Below are 18,346 nucleotides of genomic sequence, written 5' to 3'. Positions count from 1 at the left end.
TCTCTTAAACTCAAAATCTCTATCTTGGATTTATGGAACTGAACGTTTTATAGACCTCTTAAACTCAACACATTCACAGCCAAATTCAACTCTTCTTTTCCCATAGCTTCCACATTATAGTTGAGGAAACCACCCTCCTCCAGTGTCTCAAGCTTGCAATCTAGATGTCATCTTCAGATCTCTCACCCTCTATATCCAGTTTGTTGTCAATTTTATGTTCATAATATCCCTCTTCTCCCCTCTGACACAAGCCTGATTGCACAGCTGGACTATTGCAATAGTCTGTTGGTGGGTGTGCTTACCTCAAGTCTTCCCACTCCAATCCATTCTCCACACAGCTGTCAAAGTGATATTAAAACACAGAATTGACCAAGTCATGCCCCAATTCAATAAATTAACATGGCTCTCATTTCCAGGATCAAACACAGAATTCTTTATTGGGTATTCAGAGTCCAGATCTTTCCCAGTTTTCCTATACCTTCCTGCTACACACTGTTCTATCTAATAACACCTCCTTATTATTCCATGAACTAGACACTTCATTTCTTGGCTACAGGCATAGTATCTAGCTGTTCCACATGCCTGGAATGCTCTATCTTCCCTTCTCTGCCTCCTGGCTTCCTCCCAGTGCCAACTAAAATTCTGTTTTCTACAGGAAGCCTTTCCCAATCTCTCTTAAAGCTAGTGACTCTTTTGTTAATCTCCATATTTAGCCATGTATATTGTCTATTGTTCTTACATGTTGCCTCCTCCATTAGACTATCAACTCCTTGAGGATGCAGGTTATCTTCTTGGTTTTGTCTGTATCCTCAGAGCTCAGCACATGGTTAATGTTGTTGTATGTTTCAGTCATGTCCAATCCTCCACGGCCCTATTTGAGATTTTCTTGGCAAAGATATTGAGTGGTTCATCCAATTCTTTTTCCAATTCTGTCTCCAGTTGAGACAGCCTAGTGTTCTATTCTCCTTAACCCTAACTGCTTTAGTGCACAGTAGGTACTTAACAAATGTTTATTGACTAATTGACTGAGAGATATTTTTGGGAGAAGAAACACATTTACTAACATCTTAGAATGAAGACTTTATTGGAATATTTATTTTTGGATTTGATTGGAAAAGTGGTATAATCACTTTGCTCTATTTAATAGTAGTACCTATCTACTTAATAGAAGTAATAAAAATTACTAGTATTTATTAAAGTTTTTAAAGTGCTTTACAAATATCAAATTAATTTGATCCTTACAACAACCCCAGAAAGTGGTGCTATTATTGTCCCACATTCTCAAAAAATACATTATTTGGAGTCAAGGCACAATGTATCTGACTGTGGCTCATCAGACCAATACAAGCTCTACTACAGGTTTGGGATAAGTACAGTTATTCCTTCCACTTTGCAGTGGTTTGGGGCATGGCAGCCCTTGATCTTGAAAACCCATTTAAAATTATTGAGCCTTTCTTTTGTACCAGAGAAGAAATCTGAATTTTATGGTATGAAAAGATAAAATAAGCTGATATTATACAATACTATCCATATATTTATGCATTTTTGAGTTTCTAAACTTTTCCTGTATCATCTGCTGGTCTTCATGAGTTGTCTGTGACTTTCACAAAACTCCACACCCCCCACACCCATTTAATTTCTTATGCCAACTCTAGATATATGGAAACCTTGAGGGGGAAAGTTGCAGTGTGGAAGGAAAAATATACTTCACATGAACATTTTGGAATGGAGGTGTTTATTCCCATTTTACAAATGATGAAACTAAGGCAAATAAAAGTTAATTGATTTGCCCGGGATCATTTGGCTATCCCACTGGTATGGCCACCCTCCCCACCATCACCCCCAACATTCTTTACCTCCAATCTTCAAGCCAAATAAGGCTATTTATTAATAGGTGCTTAACTAGAGCTTGTTGAATGGAATTCCCCTAACTCATTTCTTTTACAAATTGGAAAAATACACATTTAAAGGCCAATACAGTCTAGATCCAAACTACCACTGCAAGCTTATTTCACACTATGAGCTTCTCTTCATTTTTTTTTTCCTCAATAGTATTTTTTTTTTCCTAAATACATGTAATGACAATTTTCTTTTTTTTTTTTTAATTTTTTATTTAATAATTACATTATATTGACACTCGTTTCTGTTCCGATTTTTTTCCCCCTCCCTCCCTCCACCCCCTCCCCTAGATGGCAAGTAGTCCTTTATATGTTGGATATGTTGCAGTATATCCTAGATACAATATATGTTTGCAGAACCGAACAGTTCTCTTGTTGCGTAGGGAGAATTGGATTCAGAAGGTATAACTAATCCGGGAAGAAAAACAAAAATGCAGATAGTTTACATTCGTTTCCCAGTGTTCTTTCTTTGGGTGTAGCTGCTTTTGTCCGAATGACAATTTTCAACATTCATTTTTGCAAGATTCCAGGATCTGGCCAAGTCTGACTTTGTCAAATGCCCCAAACCATTTCTCCTACCTCTCTACCCTTTTATATCCTGTTCCCTCCATCTATACTGCAGCCTCCTCATCTTCTATTCCTTAGATCTCTAGCTTTCTTCATTCAAGGGTCAGTTTCTTATTACTTCCTATGGGATGCTTTTCCTGATCTCCTTAGTTGGTATTTCTTCCTCTGTCTCCAATTTGCTTTCTTTTTACTTATTTGTTGGCATGTTGTAATTTTCTATAAAACTTAAGGTCCTCCAAGATCCATTTTTGAACACTTGGTCATTTTTGTCCCTGTATCTCTGATACCTTATGCATTTAATAAATGATTTTTGAACTGAATTAATGGTACTTTTTGGTCATCTCTTAGACAGTGATGCAGCAAGTGGAACACTGAATTGAAGTCAGAAAGGCCCAAGTTCAAATTTGGTCTTAAACATTTACTTGGCTGGTCCTGGATAAGGCACATTTCTCTCAGCTTCAGTTTCTTTATCTGCAAAAACGAGGCTGATGATATCATTTATCTCACAGGGTTGTGTGGGGATCAAATGAAATAATATTTGTATAAAGTACTCTTTTGACCTTAAAACACTATATAAATGCTAACTATTATTTTTGTTGTTATTATTACTCTTATTATTCTCTCTTCTAAGCTTAAAGATTTCTTGACCTATAAAGAAGTTAGCTTGTCAGGTTCTTTAAAGAGAAAATTTAGTACAAGTTGCCAGAATTTATATTTAATTTAAAAAAATTTTTTTATTGAATTATCAGCATACAGAAAAGAATTGATATAAGTCACAGAGCAATTAGAACTACAAGGTTTTCTAGGCAGAGCAAAAGAAAGCATTGATAGCTTAGTGGGCAGACATCATATAAAGTACATATTTTTATATAACCAAAAAACAAACAAGCACTTGGGGGAAAAGTTTCTCTCATCAGTTACATTACCTTGTTTAATGTAGGAGTCTTGAAGAGTAAGGAAATATACTGTATCTTCTTCCCACTTATCTATCCTAGTGGTAGCCAGTGCCAAAATGGATAAACCCAAATGGCCTCAGCACATGATCTAAAATCCATTAATAAGGAGGGAATGGATTTCAGAGGAACAGGAGAGTTAGTAAACAATTTAACTCGGGTGCAGCTGGCTTTTCTCCTCAGGTTTTTAAATAAAAAAAGAAATTCACATATCTAGGCTTTTTTTCCCCTAGAGACTTTGTAGAAATACTTTATTTATTTCTTAATTAAATAAAATGTATTTACTATTTCTGATTTTCTATATTTATTTGTGACTTTATTGTGTGTGTAAATATTTCTATATTTATATGTGTGTAACACTGGATCGATTTTTTGTGAACATACCATGCAGAATTGAGAATAAACTGAGGTTTCCATTATTACACTTTTATTATCTATTTCTTCCAATAATTCAATGAATTTTCCTTTAAGAATTTGGATGCCATAACATATAGACATATATTTAATACTGATATCAACTCATTATCTGTGCTACCTTTTAGCAAAATGTAATCTCCTTGTTTATCTTTTAAAATTACATTTATTTTTGTTGTTATGACAAAATCCTATATAAATGTCAGCTATTCCTATTATAGAGCTATCCCCTGCTAATCTTAGTTCCCTTCTTCCAACTTTATGGCTTGTTCCTTAGATAATGGGATTAACCTTTTTAGGGAGTTTTATTTCTAGGATCCTCTGAGCTAAAATGACCTTGGAGATCATTGAGTGTAGTTCCCCCATTTTACAGGTGAGGAAAAGTAAGTTTTGAGACTGAGCGACTTGCTCAAGATTCTGAGAGTGAAGTTCAGACAGAATGAAGTTGCCTTCCCTCTATGCCATGTTTCTTGGCACACACATGTTAAAAAGAAACAACATGATCTGGGCACTGGTCCTTCAACCCTACATTATAATCTTTATTGCTATTCAGTTGTATTCAATTCTGTGACTCTATTTGGGTTCATTTGTTTGTTTTAGGCAGGGAGGCTGACAAAGATACTAGATTAGTTTGTCATTTCCTTCTTCAGCTTATTTAAAAATGGGAAAAATGAGGCAAACAGCATGAAGTCATTTATTTAGGATCCCATAACAAATAATGTGAGGTTAAATTTGAACTCATAAAGACTGACTCCAGGACCAGTCTAGCTCCTCCTATCTATCTGTAAGATAGATGTCTACAGGATAAACACAAAGGTCCTTTTTATACCTTTTCCTTACCTTACCCCAATCTATCTTTCCAGTCTTATTGTTTCTCTTCCTGCTACATACACTCTGTTATCCAGTCAAACTGTCTTTCTCTGTTCACATACTTGGTGCCTTTCTACTGACCTACCTATCCCTAGGCATGGAATGCTCTTCCTCCTCATTTCCAATTCAGACAATTCTTCATTTCCCTTAAGACAAGGTCAAGCATCATCTTCTATGTGCAGCATTTCCTGATCCAATCTTCCTACCTCACAGTGCTTCTCCCAAATTACCTGTATAGGATGTCCCAAAAGTTTCAACTCAGTTTTAAAGCTTTAAAAAAGCTCATATTTATAGATAGATGCATACAAATATATTACATATACATAAGATGAAGAAAATACATGAAAATAGTTAAATACAATGTTCCAAAAATTTCAGTGCATTTTAACTTTAAGTTTAAACTGTCTATATATATATATAATTATTATAGTTTCTTAGTTACAAGATATATGCATGGGTAATTTTTCAGCATTGACAATTGCAAAACCTTTTGTTCCAAATTTTTCCCTCCTTCCCCCCACCCCTTCCCGCAAATGACAGGTAGACCAATACATGTTAAATTTATTAAAGTATATGTTAAGTCTATATTATATTTATGTAATATATGTATATTTATGTTTATATATATATATATATATATACACATATATATACCTACTTAGCTATCTAAATATCTGTTTTTCCTTGTTTTCGCCTATAAAATCTAAAGTTTTTTTAGCATAGGTATAGATTCATTATATTTTTATTTCTAACTTCTAGTGCCATATCTGATATATAGTGGGACTTAATAAATGTTTGTTGATTAATGAGGATTTAATATTCTGGGCATTATTTTAAGTGCTTATTAAACTTCTCCATCTGCTTCCATTTCTTCTTTCACAGAGTTTCAAATCTTCAATCTCACAATGGGCAAGTTAAAAGTACAAAAATGTTATTGGTCGGTAAGTGTAAAACAAAGTGGTGGTTGATAAAAATATTAAAATGGCATTATCTTTTGTCTTCAAGCAGGAAGACACCTATTGGACAGCCCCACCAGTAAAATATCTTCTAGGTGCGGTTGGCAAGAACAGTATTGCCTTATGTTGGCAAAGATCTTGCATTTTGTTTTTAAATAAGTCTTTTCAGCATTCACCTTTGCAAAATTTTTCCCTCCCTTCCTCCACTCCCCCTTAGACAACAAATAATCCAATCAATATATGTTAAACATGTAATTATTCTATTTCCACATTTATCACATTGTATAAGAAAAATCAGATCAAAAAAGGAAAAAATGAGAAAGAAAACAAAAAGCAAGCAAACATCAAAAAAGATGAAAATACTATGTTGTGATCCACAATCAGTCCCCACAGGCCTCTTTCTGGATGGGTCTCTCCATCCCAAGTCTATTGAAATTGGCCTGAATCACTTCATTATTGAAGAGAGTAAAGTCCATCAGAAATCTAATCACATGATCTTATTGTTACTGTGTACAAAGTTTTCTTGGTTCTACTTACTTCACTTATCAGTTCATGTAAGTCTCTCCAAGTCTTTCTGAAATCATCTTGCTGATTGGTTCTTATAAAATAATATTCTATAACATTCATATATCATAACTTATTCAACCATTCCCCAACTGATGGGCATCCACTCAGTTTCCAATTCCTTATCACTACAAAGAATTGCTATATTTTTGCACATGTGGGTCCTTTTCCCTTTTTTATGATCTCTTTGGGATTGCATTTTGTTTTAAAGTAAAAGTTCTTTCCTTTTGTTAAAAAAAAAGGAGGTAAAACAGAATTACTAAGAAAACTTGCCTTGTTTCTGATATATGTTCAAATGGAATATCTAGAACAAACTTTAAGGAGGAGGTTGAACACCTGGAAGAGGACTGGACCTTCCAGTTCAAAATTTGGAATATTATATTAACAGTTGACTATAAATTACCAGATATCAAGCTTCTTCCAGATCTAAAAGATGGCTTAGGATTTATTACTGGAAGTGACATTAAAAATCATCTAGATCAGTGATTCCCAATTTATGGATGACAGCTAGTAAAAATTATTTCAAGGCATAAGGGAATCTATATGCCTTTTGATTTTTATTTAACTTCAGTCTCTCCAATTCTACTCGACTCTCAATTTCTTTCTAGACCATGTCCCAGTAGTCTTCTTAGCTTGGAAGATGTCTAGCCACCATGATCAAAAATATCCTTCTTACTGTGGAAGATAAATGTATTCTGCTTTGATCTCACCCTGAGAGATTACCTTCCTTTTTTCTTCTGATTTAAGGAAGAATTTAGGCCAGCCATAGTGTTCCCTTCATTTCTGAGCCGACTCTCGAATCTCTTCACTTCTTTGTCCACTGTTCCTTCTCTTTCCCCCATCTAACAGCTTTTAGCTTTCTTGTAGGTGAAGTCTTTCTTCTGTTAAAATGTAAGCTGCTAAGGGGACAAGGACTTTCTTTTTTTACTTCTATTTGCATTCTATTTATTTTTACTGTGGTTCCAGCGGCCTAGCTCACAATCTTTTCCCATTTGTATTCTCAGCTGTCATCAAAGTGACTGGTGCCTAATAAATGCTTAATAAATACTTGTTGGCTTGACTCCAATTAATCCACTTGGCCAATGTGTAATTTGTCTAACAAACATCATCATTTGGATTTTTTTATTTCACTCCAATTAATAATATGCAGCTTTTTGGAAGTATGTAGATGATGTTGCAAAGCTTTTTAATATATTTATTTTACTAATAACATTAAAGTTGTTATGAATGCTTAAAAAGTTTTTGTCATTTTCTTGATAACCTGCCATTAATAATACTACCACAATCACCAATGGTCTGGAAATGTTTTTAAACTTTAAACTTAAAAGGGGTCATCATGGACAGAAAGGTTAAAGACCATGGATCTAGTCCACTTTCCCTCATATTAGAGAGGAACAAACTGAAGTCCAGGTACCACCAAGACTTAGGTCACACACCAGTAACAAGCCCCAGCAAGAAGGTGTAGGAAAACTGGGGGTGAGGATGGGAGAAAGGGGCGAAGAAGAGCTGGGAAGTAGTAAATTTTGACCTCTTAAACCTCTTCTCAGAGATGAAGAGCAGAGAATTCCTGTTTCAGAAAGCGATTGGTTTCTGAGGACCATGTGGGATTCACCTACGCGGAATCTAAAGGTGGTCAAAACAAATTTCCCCAAAAGCTCAGATACCTGAGTTTCTTTCATGGGAAGAAGGGGATCCCTGGCTCAGAGCTCTCCCAGTGTGTTGGGATTTTTTTTTTTTTTTTAATTCTAGTTTCTAGCAGATAATATGGGGGGAGGGAAAAGATACGGAGGGCTCCGGGACAATGAGATTCTCTCCTACACCCGGCCGGCTCCCCACTACTGCCTCTCATTAGCATATGACATACCGCTCGGAGTCCGGTTGTGGGCTGCCCCGGTTCTCCTAGGTGCAAGTAGCAGACAACTGGTGAAAGATCGGAAGTTCACTTGGCCCAGAGATGGGAAGTCGCTGCTCTGAAGGCTGCAAAGGGGAGTGATTAAGTTGCTCTGGGTGGGTAAACAGCCCCAAGTCCAGTCTCGGAACTCCAGCAGAGAGGAGGAGAGAGAGCTCCAGGCTGGGCGAGGCCAGGCCATCCCGACGGACTCATTGGCTCCACCCGGCGCAGGTGTGCGTGCGGACCAATCAGCAGCTCCGGGGGGCGGGTCCCTCGGGACTCACCTGGCTGGCCGCTGGCTTGCTGCCGCAGTACTAGCCCTTGGGAGTGACTGGGAACCTTTGATTCGGACACCTGCACCGCTCGGGCCGCAGCCCCGTTACAGCCCCAGCTGCGGCCGCACCCCCGAAGCCACCATGGGCACTAATCGGACCTGGTCTCTCAGCCTTGTCTCTCTTCTCCTGCTGCTGCAGGTAAAGCCCCGGAGCGAGCGGGGAACGGGCACTTCCCTGGCGGATAAAGGAGAAGTGTAGGGAGAAACTGAGCCTTCCCCTGGAGAGAACTTGGATTATCCCCAGCCTCTCTCTCCACCACGCGCCCCTTACCCTCCTCGAGCCCAAGCCCATTCCTTTCTCTGATCCTTCCCTTCACCTCCCCTTCGTTCCCACGGGTCACCGAGTTAACTCCGGCACCCAGAACCTCTCGGGAACTGAAGTTTGACTTTCTAGGGGTATAGCCGGCTCTCATTCCGCCCTCAACTTCGCGCCGTGCCCCCCGAAGGGGCAAGTAGGGAAATTCGGCTTTGGGGTGTTAGCGCCGATCCGGAACCTCTCTCAGTCCTCGTCCTCCTTTTTCTGGTGGTGGTGGGGGGTCGGGAGGAAACAATCCAAAGTTTTAGGAGAGCAATCTAAACTGACCCTGAGGTCACACTGTAGGGGTGGAGTGAGTCTGGACTGGGAGATGAGCCTGGGGACAGCCAGTGTGTGGGGGGGAGGGGAAATCTCTAGTGTATTCCGGGTTGTTGGGGTATGTGACTGGAGGGGGCATTTCTGAGGGTGGGATATGGGCAGGTTGGGAATCTTCTAAATGAGAGTTAGGGAGGGGGTTGATGGAGGACGGTGATGGAGTCGGTGACCCAGGGGTTCTGGCCGGATGAGTTCAGGTTGCGAAGGGGGAGTCACGTCGCTTTGATTTGGGAAGGATGGCCGGTCTAGGTTGGACCGAATGGTCCCCCTTCTCTCCTCTGCAAAACTCTTTGAGTCCCCTGGAAGCTGCGGCCGGTGCGGTTTTCGGGTGGGGAGGGAGGGTAGGGCCCAGGACCAGGCCGTCTTCACCCCCACCCCCCTTTGGGGCGAGGCTGACAGGTTTCGGTGCGGGGGAGGAAGGTAATTCCCTCCAGCTCCCAGTCACCCCAAACCCCCCTTCTCCCCTCTCAGGTGTCGTTATGGCGTTGCGAGGACACTGGGCTTTGCCGTTCGGGCTTCGCTTCCGAAAGTTATACCTTCGAGGTGTCCCGGGCATACCTGGAGCGAGGCCGAATCCTGGGCCAAGGTAAGAGGCCCGTGGGGGAGGCGGGGCGACTGCTGTTCCGGTGCCCAGCCCGGGGGAGTGGGTGGAGAATCGTAGACCTAGAAAGTGATCAGCTAGTGAATTGGGGGGCGGGAGCGGGAGCAGGGAAAGGACTGGCCCCCTCCTGTTTTGCATAGGATTTGATCAAATTAACCTTTATGCTAGTTCCCTGGGGTTGAAATTAACTCGTGTGTAAAAGAATCCCTTTTCTCTTTGGAAACTATCCCCGCCCCAATACATTAATTGAACTTGCTAAGATTTCTATATTTTTTGTTCCATTATCTTGTTTAGAACCTAAATCTAAGCCTTAAATGATTTTAGAGCTTTCTCTCTTCCCCATCTTTGCAAATTATTGTATTTTTTTTCTATTTAGGGCTAAAAAGGAAACTGATAATATTCCTATAGCTAGTAGATTAAAAAATAAAAACACCTGATGACTGACTCAGAGGAAAAGTATGTGAGTGAAGGTCATTTCTTGGGTTTATCACGGTGCTATCAGAATTATGTTTGAGTTTCTCCTCTTGTTGGTCAACTAAGGGGGAAGTTTGGAATATTATTCATTGGCTGAATGATTGAAATATGGTTTCTTCCAGTTTCAATATGACAGTTGGCAACACCGTGAGAGCGGACGTTTCACTTTAGTTTTCTCCAGTGTTTGCCTTTAAAAAAGGGGGGGGGGAATCTGATTGTGTTGAAACTCCATACACCCCCTCTCTGAGCAATTTTACTATAATTTTGTTTTAGACAATTGCCTGGAGGCTGACCCTTAGTCACAGTGAGAGTGCTAAAATCTACCCTAAAGCACTAGATTGATTTGTCCATAATTTGAGTCCATAATTTGAACTCATAATCTACCTTAAACACTGGTTCTTTGTCTGCTTTCAGTGTGCAACCAAATTGGGAAGGTCAAATGTGAACTATTATGAAACAAATACAATTTGATAATTCAATTTGGTGATACAGCAAATGCTAGAGAAATTCAGAGGAAAAGAGTTCCTACACTAAATTGCATGAGCACAGAGACCTTAACTCCTAGGGAATATGTATGTGAGTCTATTATAGTATATATAAAATATTGGCTGCACTTGGGATTTCATCAGTAAAGTAGATCAGTAGTTGATCAACTAGATCAACTTGAATTCTTAAGGCCCAGGTCACTTTCCACTATTAGCTTTCTTTCCATTTCATATGATTGCATAAATGTTGGAAATTGAAAGGCTAGGAGGATAGCTAAAGAAAGGCTTCACACTACTAATTCTGTAGCTCTTAGGAAAATTTGAAGAATTGAAGTATTTCTCTTAGTATATATATATATCAGGGAGTATAATAAATATTTGCCAGCGGCCTGGAATAGTCAAAAATTGTTGGAGGTGAACAAGTCGGATTCTGAAAGACATGAAAGATTTCGGTGAGGGAAATGGAAACAGAATGTAACATAATAAAGAATGAAAGGGAATATTCATTGTTCGTGGTTGGGCCAGAAAAATCTAAATTGGTATTTTTATACCAATTTAATTGCCAACTGCTTACTTTATGAAATTAGACAAAATAATTCATTTGAAGAAGCAAACTATAGACTATTGAGGGAATATTGAGTGGAACAAAACTAGAAGCAAAGGGAAATTGTAACCCCTTATCCCCCAACCCTTTGCAGCCTCCTTACATTTTTGCTTAAGATGTTTCTTTGCTATTTAGAAATACAACAGGGCATTATCATTCCTGTTGATAGTGAGGACTTAAGGCCCTTCCTTTATGGATTTAAATCTGGAAATGACTTAACTTCTTTTGGAGATACAAATATAAGCAAATCTGGACAGTCCCCTCTAAGAGCTTACATTCCAATGGGGCAAGATCACGCATAAAGAAAACCCATAACATAGGAAAGTTGCAATTCGTGAAATGATTGGGCTTAACATCTTTCTCCCTTACTATTTTTAATCTTTCCTGAATTTCTTTATTATTCCTGGATGTCTTATACAAAAAATTCTTTTTTGGGAGGTGGGGGGAGGCTTTGAACTTTTGTTGCCTTGTTTTCCTGCTGAGACATTACAGATATCCCATATATCTTCCATCACTTTTATCATCATTTTCCTCAATTTCAAAAGATCAGTGAAAGATGATAGAATCAATGTCTTAATCCTATTTAAAATGATCTGAGAAAGTAAATCCCGTATCCTATTTTTGTATCCTGCAACTCCCCACATTCAGTTTTAAGATACCATATGGGATCAGCTATAGAAGCTTTGTCTTAGCCCTTTGATTTTTTTCTGCCTGTCCCTTAAAGCCCATCTCAGAAGCCTCCTTTTTCAGGAAACTGTCTTGGATTATCCCCTACCATTTTCCATTACCTTTCCCTTTCCCTTCCTAGTTTTCAGAACACTTTGCATGTCTCCTCCCTAATCTCCCAAATTATAAAACTATGCAAAGGATAGCAATCTCTCCCAGATACCTTTTTCTTTGGTAAAGGAATTAGGCTTAGTTCTTTCGATCAGAAAACTCTAATGGGCAATAATAAAGAGCAACTTAAATTGTTGATAGTTTCAGAAATGTTTTCTTGCATTTTTTAATCACCAAAAGAGAAAATTGTTGCTTGTCCTCTTTTCCATTTTAAAATCCAAATTTACTCCTTGCCCATCACAACATTGTGACAATCAAACATTTCTTCTTTTCCTTTCTTGACACTCAGGGCTTAGCACATAATATTCTAAATGCTTCATAAATACTTGTTGCTTTATTGTCTATTTGTTAACAGATGAGTCCTTATGTGCCCCCAGACTCTATGACAGAATGAGCTGCTCCTAAGAAATCTAGACTTTAGGAGTCTCTTGAACATAGATTAGGAAACTATTTAGGGTGGAGGATGGCTACTGAAATGATACTAAATCAGTTCAGCAAGCATTCTCTGTGAATCACTGTCACACACAAGTAATCTCTACCCCTGAGGGTCTTACATTTTATTGTGTACTCTTAAGCAGAGACAGTATATTTTAAGAAGCAAATTTTGGCTTGAAGTAAGGAAAAAATTAATGGGATTCCCTCTCATTGGAGACATTCAAACAAAAGGCTAGACTATCACTTGTTGGCTATGTTGTTGTTTAGCAGTAGTATGGCTTGGATTTGATGGCCCTAGGGTCTTTTCCAAGTCTGAAATTCTATGGTTCTGTAATTTTGCAAGTGGAAGTTCTGACTACTGGGGAGTGGGGTGGGGAGAGAGGATGATCAAAGACTTCGTGTAGAAGGAAGTTACAGATCCTAAGAGATATGGACTAGGAAGAAGTGTACCATTAGCATGGGAGATGGAATGTTGCATTGGATTGGAATGAAAAGTAATTAAATCAAGCAGAGTATGTACTGGAAAGAAAGGTAGGAGTGAGCATTAAAATGAGGGGGGGAGGGGCTTTAAATGCCAAGGTGTTTGTTTGTATTTTGTCCTAGATAGAGGCATTTTTGAGTTGAGTAACTTGGGTCAACTCTGGGTCTACTAGTTTGGCAGTTGAGTAGACAGTGAATTGAAGAGATTTGCCAATGTCAATTGTATAGTTTAGATCAGAGCTTCCTGAACTATTTCTACTATGCCTGAGAAATGTTCATGTGACCCTCAAATATATAGGTATATAAAGTAGCTACATGCAGCAAACATTTGCTGATTATACATCATAATTTTGTGACCCTCACATTCAATTACAAAGCTCATATGGGGCTCATATGACAGTTTTGGTCTAGTCATAAGGGCCTGAATTAGGGCGAGGTTGCGCAAGAAGAGGAAGGATGAGGAGATTTTGTAGGGTTGGGATTCATAAGAATTGGCAGCCATTTGAATAATTTTTTCATTCTCTAGAATACTCCTTTGGACTCCATTTCTTTGCTACATTTCTCTCCTTGAGTAGTTGATTATCAAACAAGCTAGGCAACTTCCCTGATTGGACTCTTCGTGTGTGTTAAGCAAACATCCTTCTGCAAACACTACCATAGACCAGAATGCCTTTCATTAGAAAATTAAATATGATCTGTTTTTCCCCCCAACTATTTTGTACAGCCTGTTGGAGCTGGACTTTATTTTTAAGTTCATGTTTTAGATTAGGTTATTAGATTAGATTATTGGGAAGCCTAGTGGGAGGGAAGAAGAGGAACAGGGGACTATTTCCTTATCTTTCCAGTTGGTCTCTCAATTTCTAGAGACATTGCACAACAAAGATCTTATAAGCATCTCATTTCAAACACCTACTATGTGCCAGGCACTGCTAAGCACTGTGGATACAAGGAAAAGCAAGAGATATTCCTTGCCCTTGGGGGAATTTACAATCTAATGAAGGCAACAACATACAAACATCTGTGTTCATAGAAGCGATATATAGAGTAAATTGAAAGTGATCAGTGAAGGGAAAGCACTAGAAAAAATTGGGAAAAGATTCCTGTTCTTGAGATTTAGGATCTTGAGATTGGAAGATGCCAAGGAAGCTGGTAGGTTTTCTCACCCATGCTGGAAGTGTGGGGCCACTTATGGGTCTGAATCCACTGCTAACCAGCATGAAAGCTTTGCCATGATCTCTTACCTATTGGGTATTTTTTTTCCCTTTAGGAAATCAGGTATTCCATACTCCTGCCAGGAAGAGAAAAGAGAAAGCTGTGGGATTTATTGGGAACATTCAGTTAGTTAACCTTGCTAAAGCTCAGAACTCCCAAGCTCACTCAGTTCACCAGCTTCCCTCAGTAGCAAAGATTGCAGGCATATCTTGTGCCCACTTTTGGGGCTTTTTAACTAGTTATTTCTGAATGTTTCTGGATATGTTTGAATATTCAATTTTTAAAAAACAGTTAAATAAAATTTAGCAACATAGTTACTGTACCTGATAACATACACAACATTCTCCAAACATAGTTCTCTTACCCCATTTCAACTGAAAGGAGCAAAGAATTTCTCTCTTTTTTCCCCCAGGGTCAGGACTGGTCATTACAGGCACTTAAACTTAATTTTTCTCTACCTTTTTGTAGTTCTTGGCTCCAATTATTCTAATCAGTTCAAACAAGTCTTCCATGTTTCTCTGGAATTTCCCTTTAGAGTTTGCTATAGGGTGGTGATATTCCATCCCAATTACATGATAGTATGTGCAACCCATGTTGATGGGCACTCATTTGGTTTCCAGTGTTTTAATGCCACGAAGAGCATTGCTCTAAATACATGGCATCTTACTGTCCTTACCCTCCTAAAGTACTATGGGTAAAAGGATATGAACTCTTGGCTTTTTTTTGGGGGGGGTACCATTCTAAATCCTCACATCCATACTTAAATCTCCTTTCCTGAATCAATTTTCATCTGAGGGAGGGAGAAAATTTGGAATTCAAAATTTAAAAAATTGTTCATTGTCTTTACGTATAAATGGGAAAAAAATCAAAATATTCTTTTAAAAAAAGAAAAACTGGTAAAGTTTCAAATTGCTCAATGTCTCAGGACAGTCGGGTAATTGGCTAATGTGGCAAGCAATAATTAGCCCAACTCGTAAAATGCTAAAGTACATTTTCAATTTTGAATGCATTTAAGTTTAGGATAGACTTTGGAGTGGGAACTTGCAACACTCTTCCTCTTCCACTACTCTCACCTCTGGAAAACTGGTTCATAAAGGCATCATCATTGAAACAGTTCATCTAACCTTTTATTTTATGGCATGCATACCTAGACTATTGGGGCAGAAGGAACTTTTCCATCATTTAGTCTAATTCTTCCTCTTGTGGATAAGGAAAATGAAGATCTAGAGGAAAAGGGACTTGTCTACAAGTAGGGTTTCCTTAAATCCATTATCTTGAGGAACTTGGCTCCCTTCAGGGAAATGTTTTTAAAATGAACTTTGTTGGGAAAGGGTCACCTTGCTATTATGAGATGGAGATAGAAGCTGCAGCCAGAGCAGTGTATTCTTGTAACCATGTCTGTGCTGAGTGATGCTCCAGGAGTTATCCGGCTAAAGTGGAGCTCTTTGTATGCCATCTCACTCAATCCCCCAGTCTCCAGTTCCCAGCACAAAGCTCCTCATTTACATCCCAGGTGTGAAGATCAGGTGAGGCATCTTTGTGTTCCACATGTCTGAGTAAGGAAGCACCAGATGAGAAGTTAGATTATGAAGGTTGGGAATTAAGCAGATGGCACCTGGTGGTCGATCACCTTATGCTACCTCCCTCTTCTCTCTGTCCCTCTGTCTCTCTGTCTCTGTTTCTCCTTTATCTCTGCCTTGTCTCCTTTCTCCTTCTCTCCCCACTCCTTTAAGGAATATTTTTATCAAAATCCTCCTAGCTGAGAATTTCCTTTTTAGGAATTTTCAGTTTTTGTCATTGGCAAAAGATGTTTATAGAAGTTAACAACTCAAAAGAAACTTAGATTGATGTTTTTGTTTTATTTTTCCCCTAATAACTCGTTCATTTTTTTTTTTTAAACACCAGGATCTTTTCCCACTATAACCCCCTATTGCATCTTCCCTTGTAATAAACACTTGGGCAAAGCCATCCTGAAAAGGCAATTACCTTTGTGCATCATTTTTCACTTGAAATTTCTTACTTCTTATGTTATTCCTTTAATTCTATGGAACCAATATTGGTGATTGCAACTAAGCCAAATTTGGAAATATTTTATGTTAATGGTGTTCTTGGTAATGTTACCACTATCATTTGGTACATTGCTTTTGGTTCTTGTATCATATTATTGTTGTTCCTTTTTCAGCTTTGAGCCAAATGCCACCCAGAATTCCTTTAATTCTAATGAACCCACAAGTGTTTGCTTACTGTGTTCAAGGCCCTATCCCCTGCCGGGCAGTGCAGACACAGAAATATGATACAAAAGCAAGCAGGTTCCTGGGGCGGGGTGGGGTTAGAATTGGCACGGTGATCCAACTGGATCAATAAGACATTTTGTACTTGAAAAGATGACTTGGGAAGTACTGCTAAGACCTAGAGGGAGGTGTCCTGAAGGGGATTTCGGGAGAAGACTGAATTTGAAGACCATCTTGAAGAGTTTAACTGCTTTGTTGATTTCCTAAGGAAAATTCTCTTTTATTGGCCATACAATGGAAATAGACAGTTTGCAGCATAGCAGATGGGCTTAAATACAGCCTTAGACACTAGCTGCCTGACCCTGGGCAAATCATTTAATCCTGTTTGCCTCAGTTTTCTTATCTGTTAAATGAACTGGAGAAGGAAATGACAAAACACTCTGAGAAAACCCCAAGTGAAGATCATGAAGAGTCGGACATGACTAAAAAAAAAAAAAATGACTAAACAACAGAGAATGCTCTTGGAGGTAGAAATCCCTTTTGTGTCTCTTAAATAAACTTTTGATGCATCATTTTTGATCTGGTGCCAGTACTGATGAACTGAGGGGCATGGAGCCTAGTGGGAGGAACATTGGATTTGGAATAAGGTGATACTTAGGTTTATGCCACCAAGTTACTTAATCTCTCTAGATCTCAGTTTTTTCTCTTGTAAACTAGGGGTGATAATATTTGAACGTATCACCTCACAAGGTTGTTGTGAAAATAAGAGGCTCAGGCAATGATTAGAGGCAGTCCATCACCAGAGGTAACCTCTTGATGGCCCACAGTGCTGGCAAATGAGAGCATCTCAGGTGAGCATGTGCTGGATTTGGAGCTGGGAGGATCTTCATTCAGTTTCTGGTTCTTCCGTTCTGTTCCATGGTGACAATGGGAAAGTCAATTAAGGTCACTGGGCCTCAGTTCCCTGGCCTGTAAAATGAGATCAGGAAGATGCTGAGATCTCTGAGATTCCTTCCAGCTTTAACTCTGTGATCTCATAATCTATCTCTATACCTTGTGGATTCAGGTGTCACAAATGTTGTCCCCTGTTAGGAAAGTGACTATAATTGCTCAAGCTTTCCTGCCTTGGTGAATTACTGATTCCCTAAACTTAAGTAAGCTACTGGGTTCTGAGCTGGTTTGGAGAAAATATGACTTCTCACTTGGTATTGGCACCCAGGAATCCTATGAATCCTATTGTTGCTGAGTTATTTCAGTCCTACTCGATTCGTCATGATCCCACTTGCTGTTTTCTGGGCAAAGATACTGGAGTGGTTTGCCATTTCCTCATTTTAGAGATGAGGAAACTGAGACAAATAGGGTTAAATGACTTGCCCAGAGTCACACAGCTGGTATTTATAGCCAGGTTTGAACTTGTATTTTCCTTACTCCAGTCCTGGAACTCTTATCTACTGTACCTCCTAGTTGCTCCCTTTCTAAGTTAAATCTCAACATTTGATCATCTCCAATTTTTCTTGTATAGTTTATATATACTTTGTATGGTCACTCCCCCATTAGTTGTGTGTTCCTTAATAGTGGGAACCATGTTTTGGTTTCCTTTTTTTGTTATCCCTAGTGCTTAGTGTAGTTTGACACTACGTGACTGACAGGAAGAGATTTCCACCCTCAAACTGTTTTTTCTTAACCACTTCTGTATTGTTTAACAGTTATTTCTCTTTCTTTTGACTCTTTCATAGGAGTATTCTAGACTCTGTGTCTCCCAGTTCAAAAGTTGGATTTTGGGGGATATTTAGGGACCCATTATTTTTAGAAAGCCTCACAGATTAATTTCCTTAGTTCTAGGGAGAACAAGAAATAGTCGTGTGTGTGTGTGTGTGTGTGTGTGTGTGTGTGTGTGTGTAGGAAAGGG

The 18,346-nt window shown here is 38.9% G+C and overlaps 1 protein-coding gene across 1 annotated transcript in view; it reads left to right on the top strand.

Moving 5' to 3' along the window:
- Window positions 1–8,404: 8,404 nt before the first annotated feature.
- Window positions 8,405–18,346, top strand: part of CDH1 (cadherin 1) — a 65,509-nt gene continuing 55,567 nt past the window's right edge. Inside the window, exons 1-2 of the mRNA XM_051974728.1 lie at window positions 8,405–8,586; window positions 9,550–9,664. Of these exons, the coding sequence (XP_051830688.1) occupies window positions 8,530–8,586; window positions 9,550–9,664 (172 nt within the window). The 5' untranslated portion in view covers window positions 8,405–8,529. The remainder of the gene's footprint in view (window positions 8,587–9,549; window positions 9,665–18,346) is intronic.

Source organism: Antechinus flavipes, chromosome 2, assembly GCF_016432865.1.
Source record: "Antechinus flavipes isolate AdamAnt ecotype Samford, QLD, Australia chromosome 2, AdamAnt_v2, whole genome shotgun sequence".
Lineage (NCBI taxonomy): Eukaryota > Metazoa > Chordata > Mammalia > Dasyuromorphia > Dasyuridae > Antechinus > Antechinus flavipes.
Note: the sequence above shows the minus strand (reverse complement) of the source record. Positions and strands in the feature narration are given on the sequence as shown.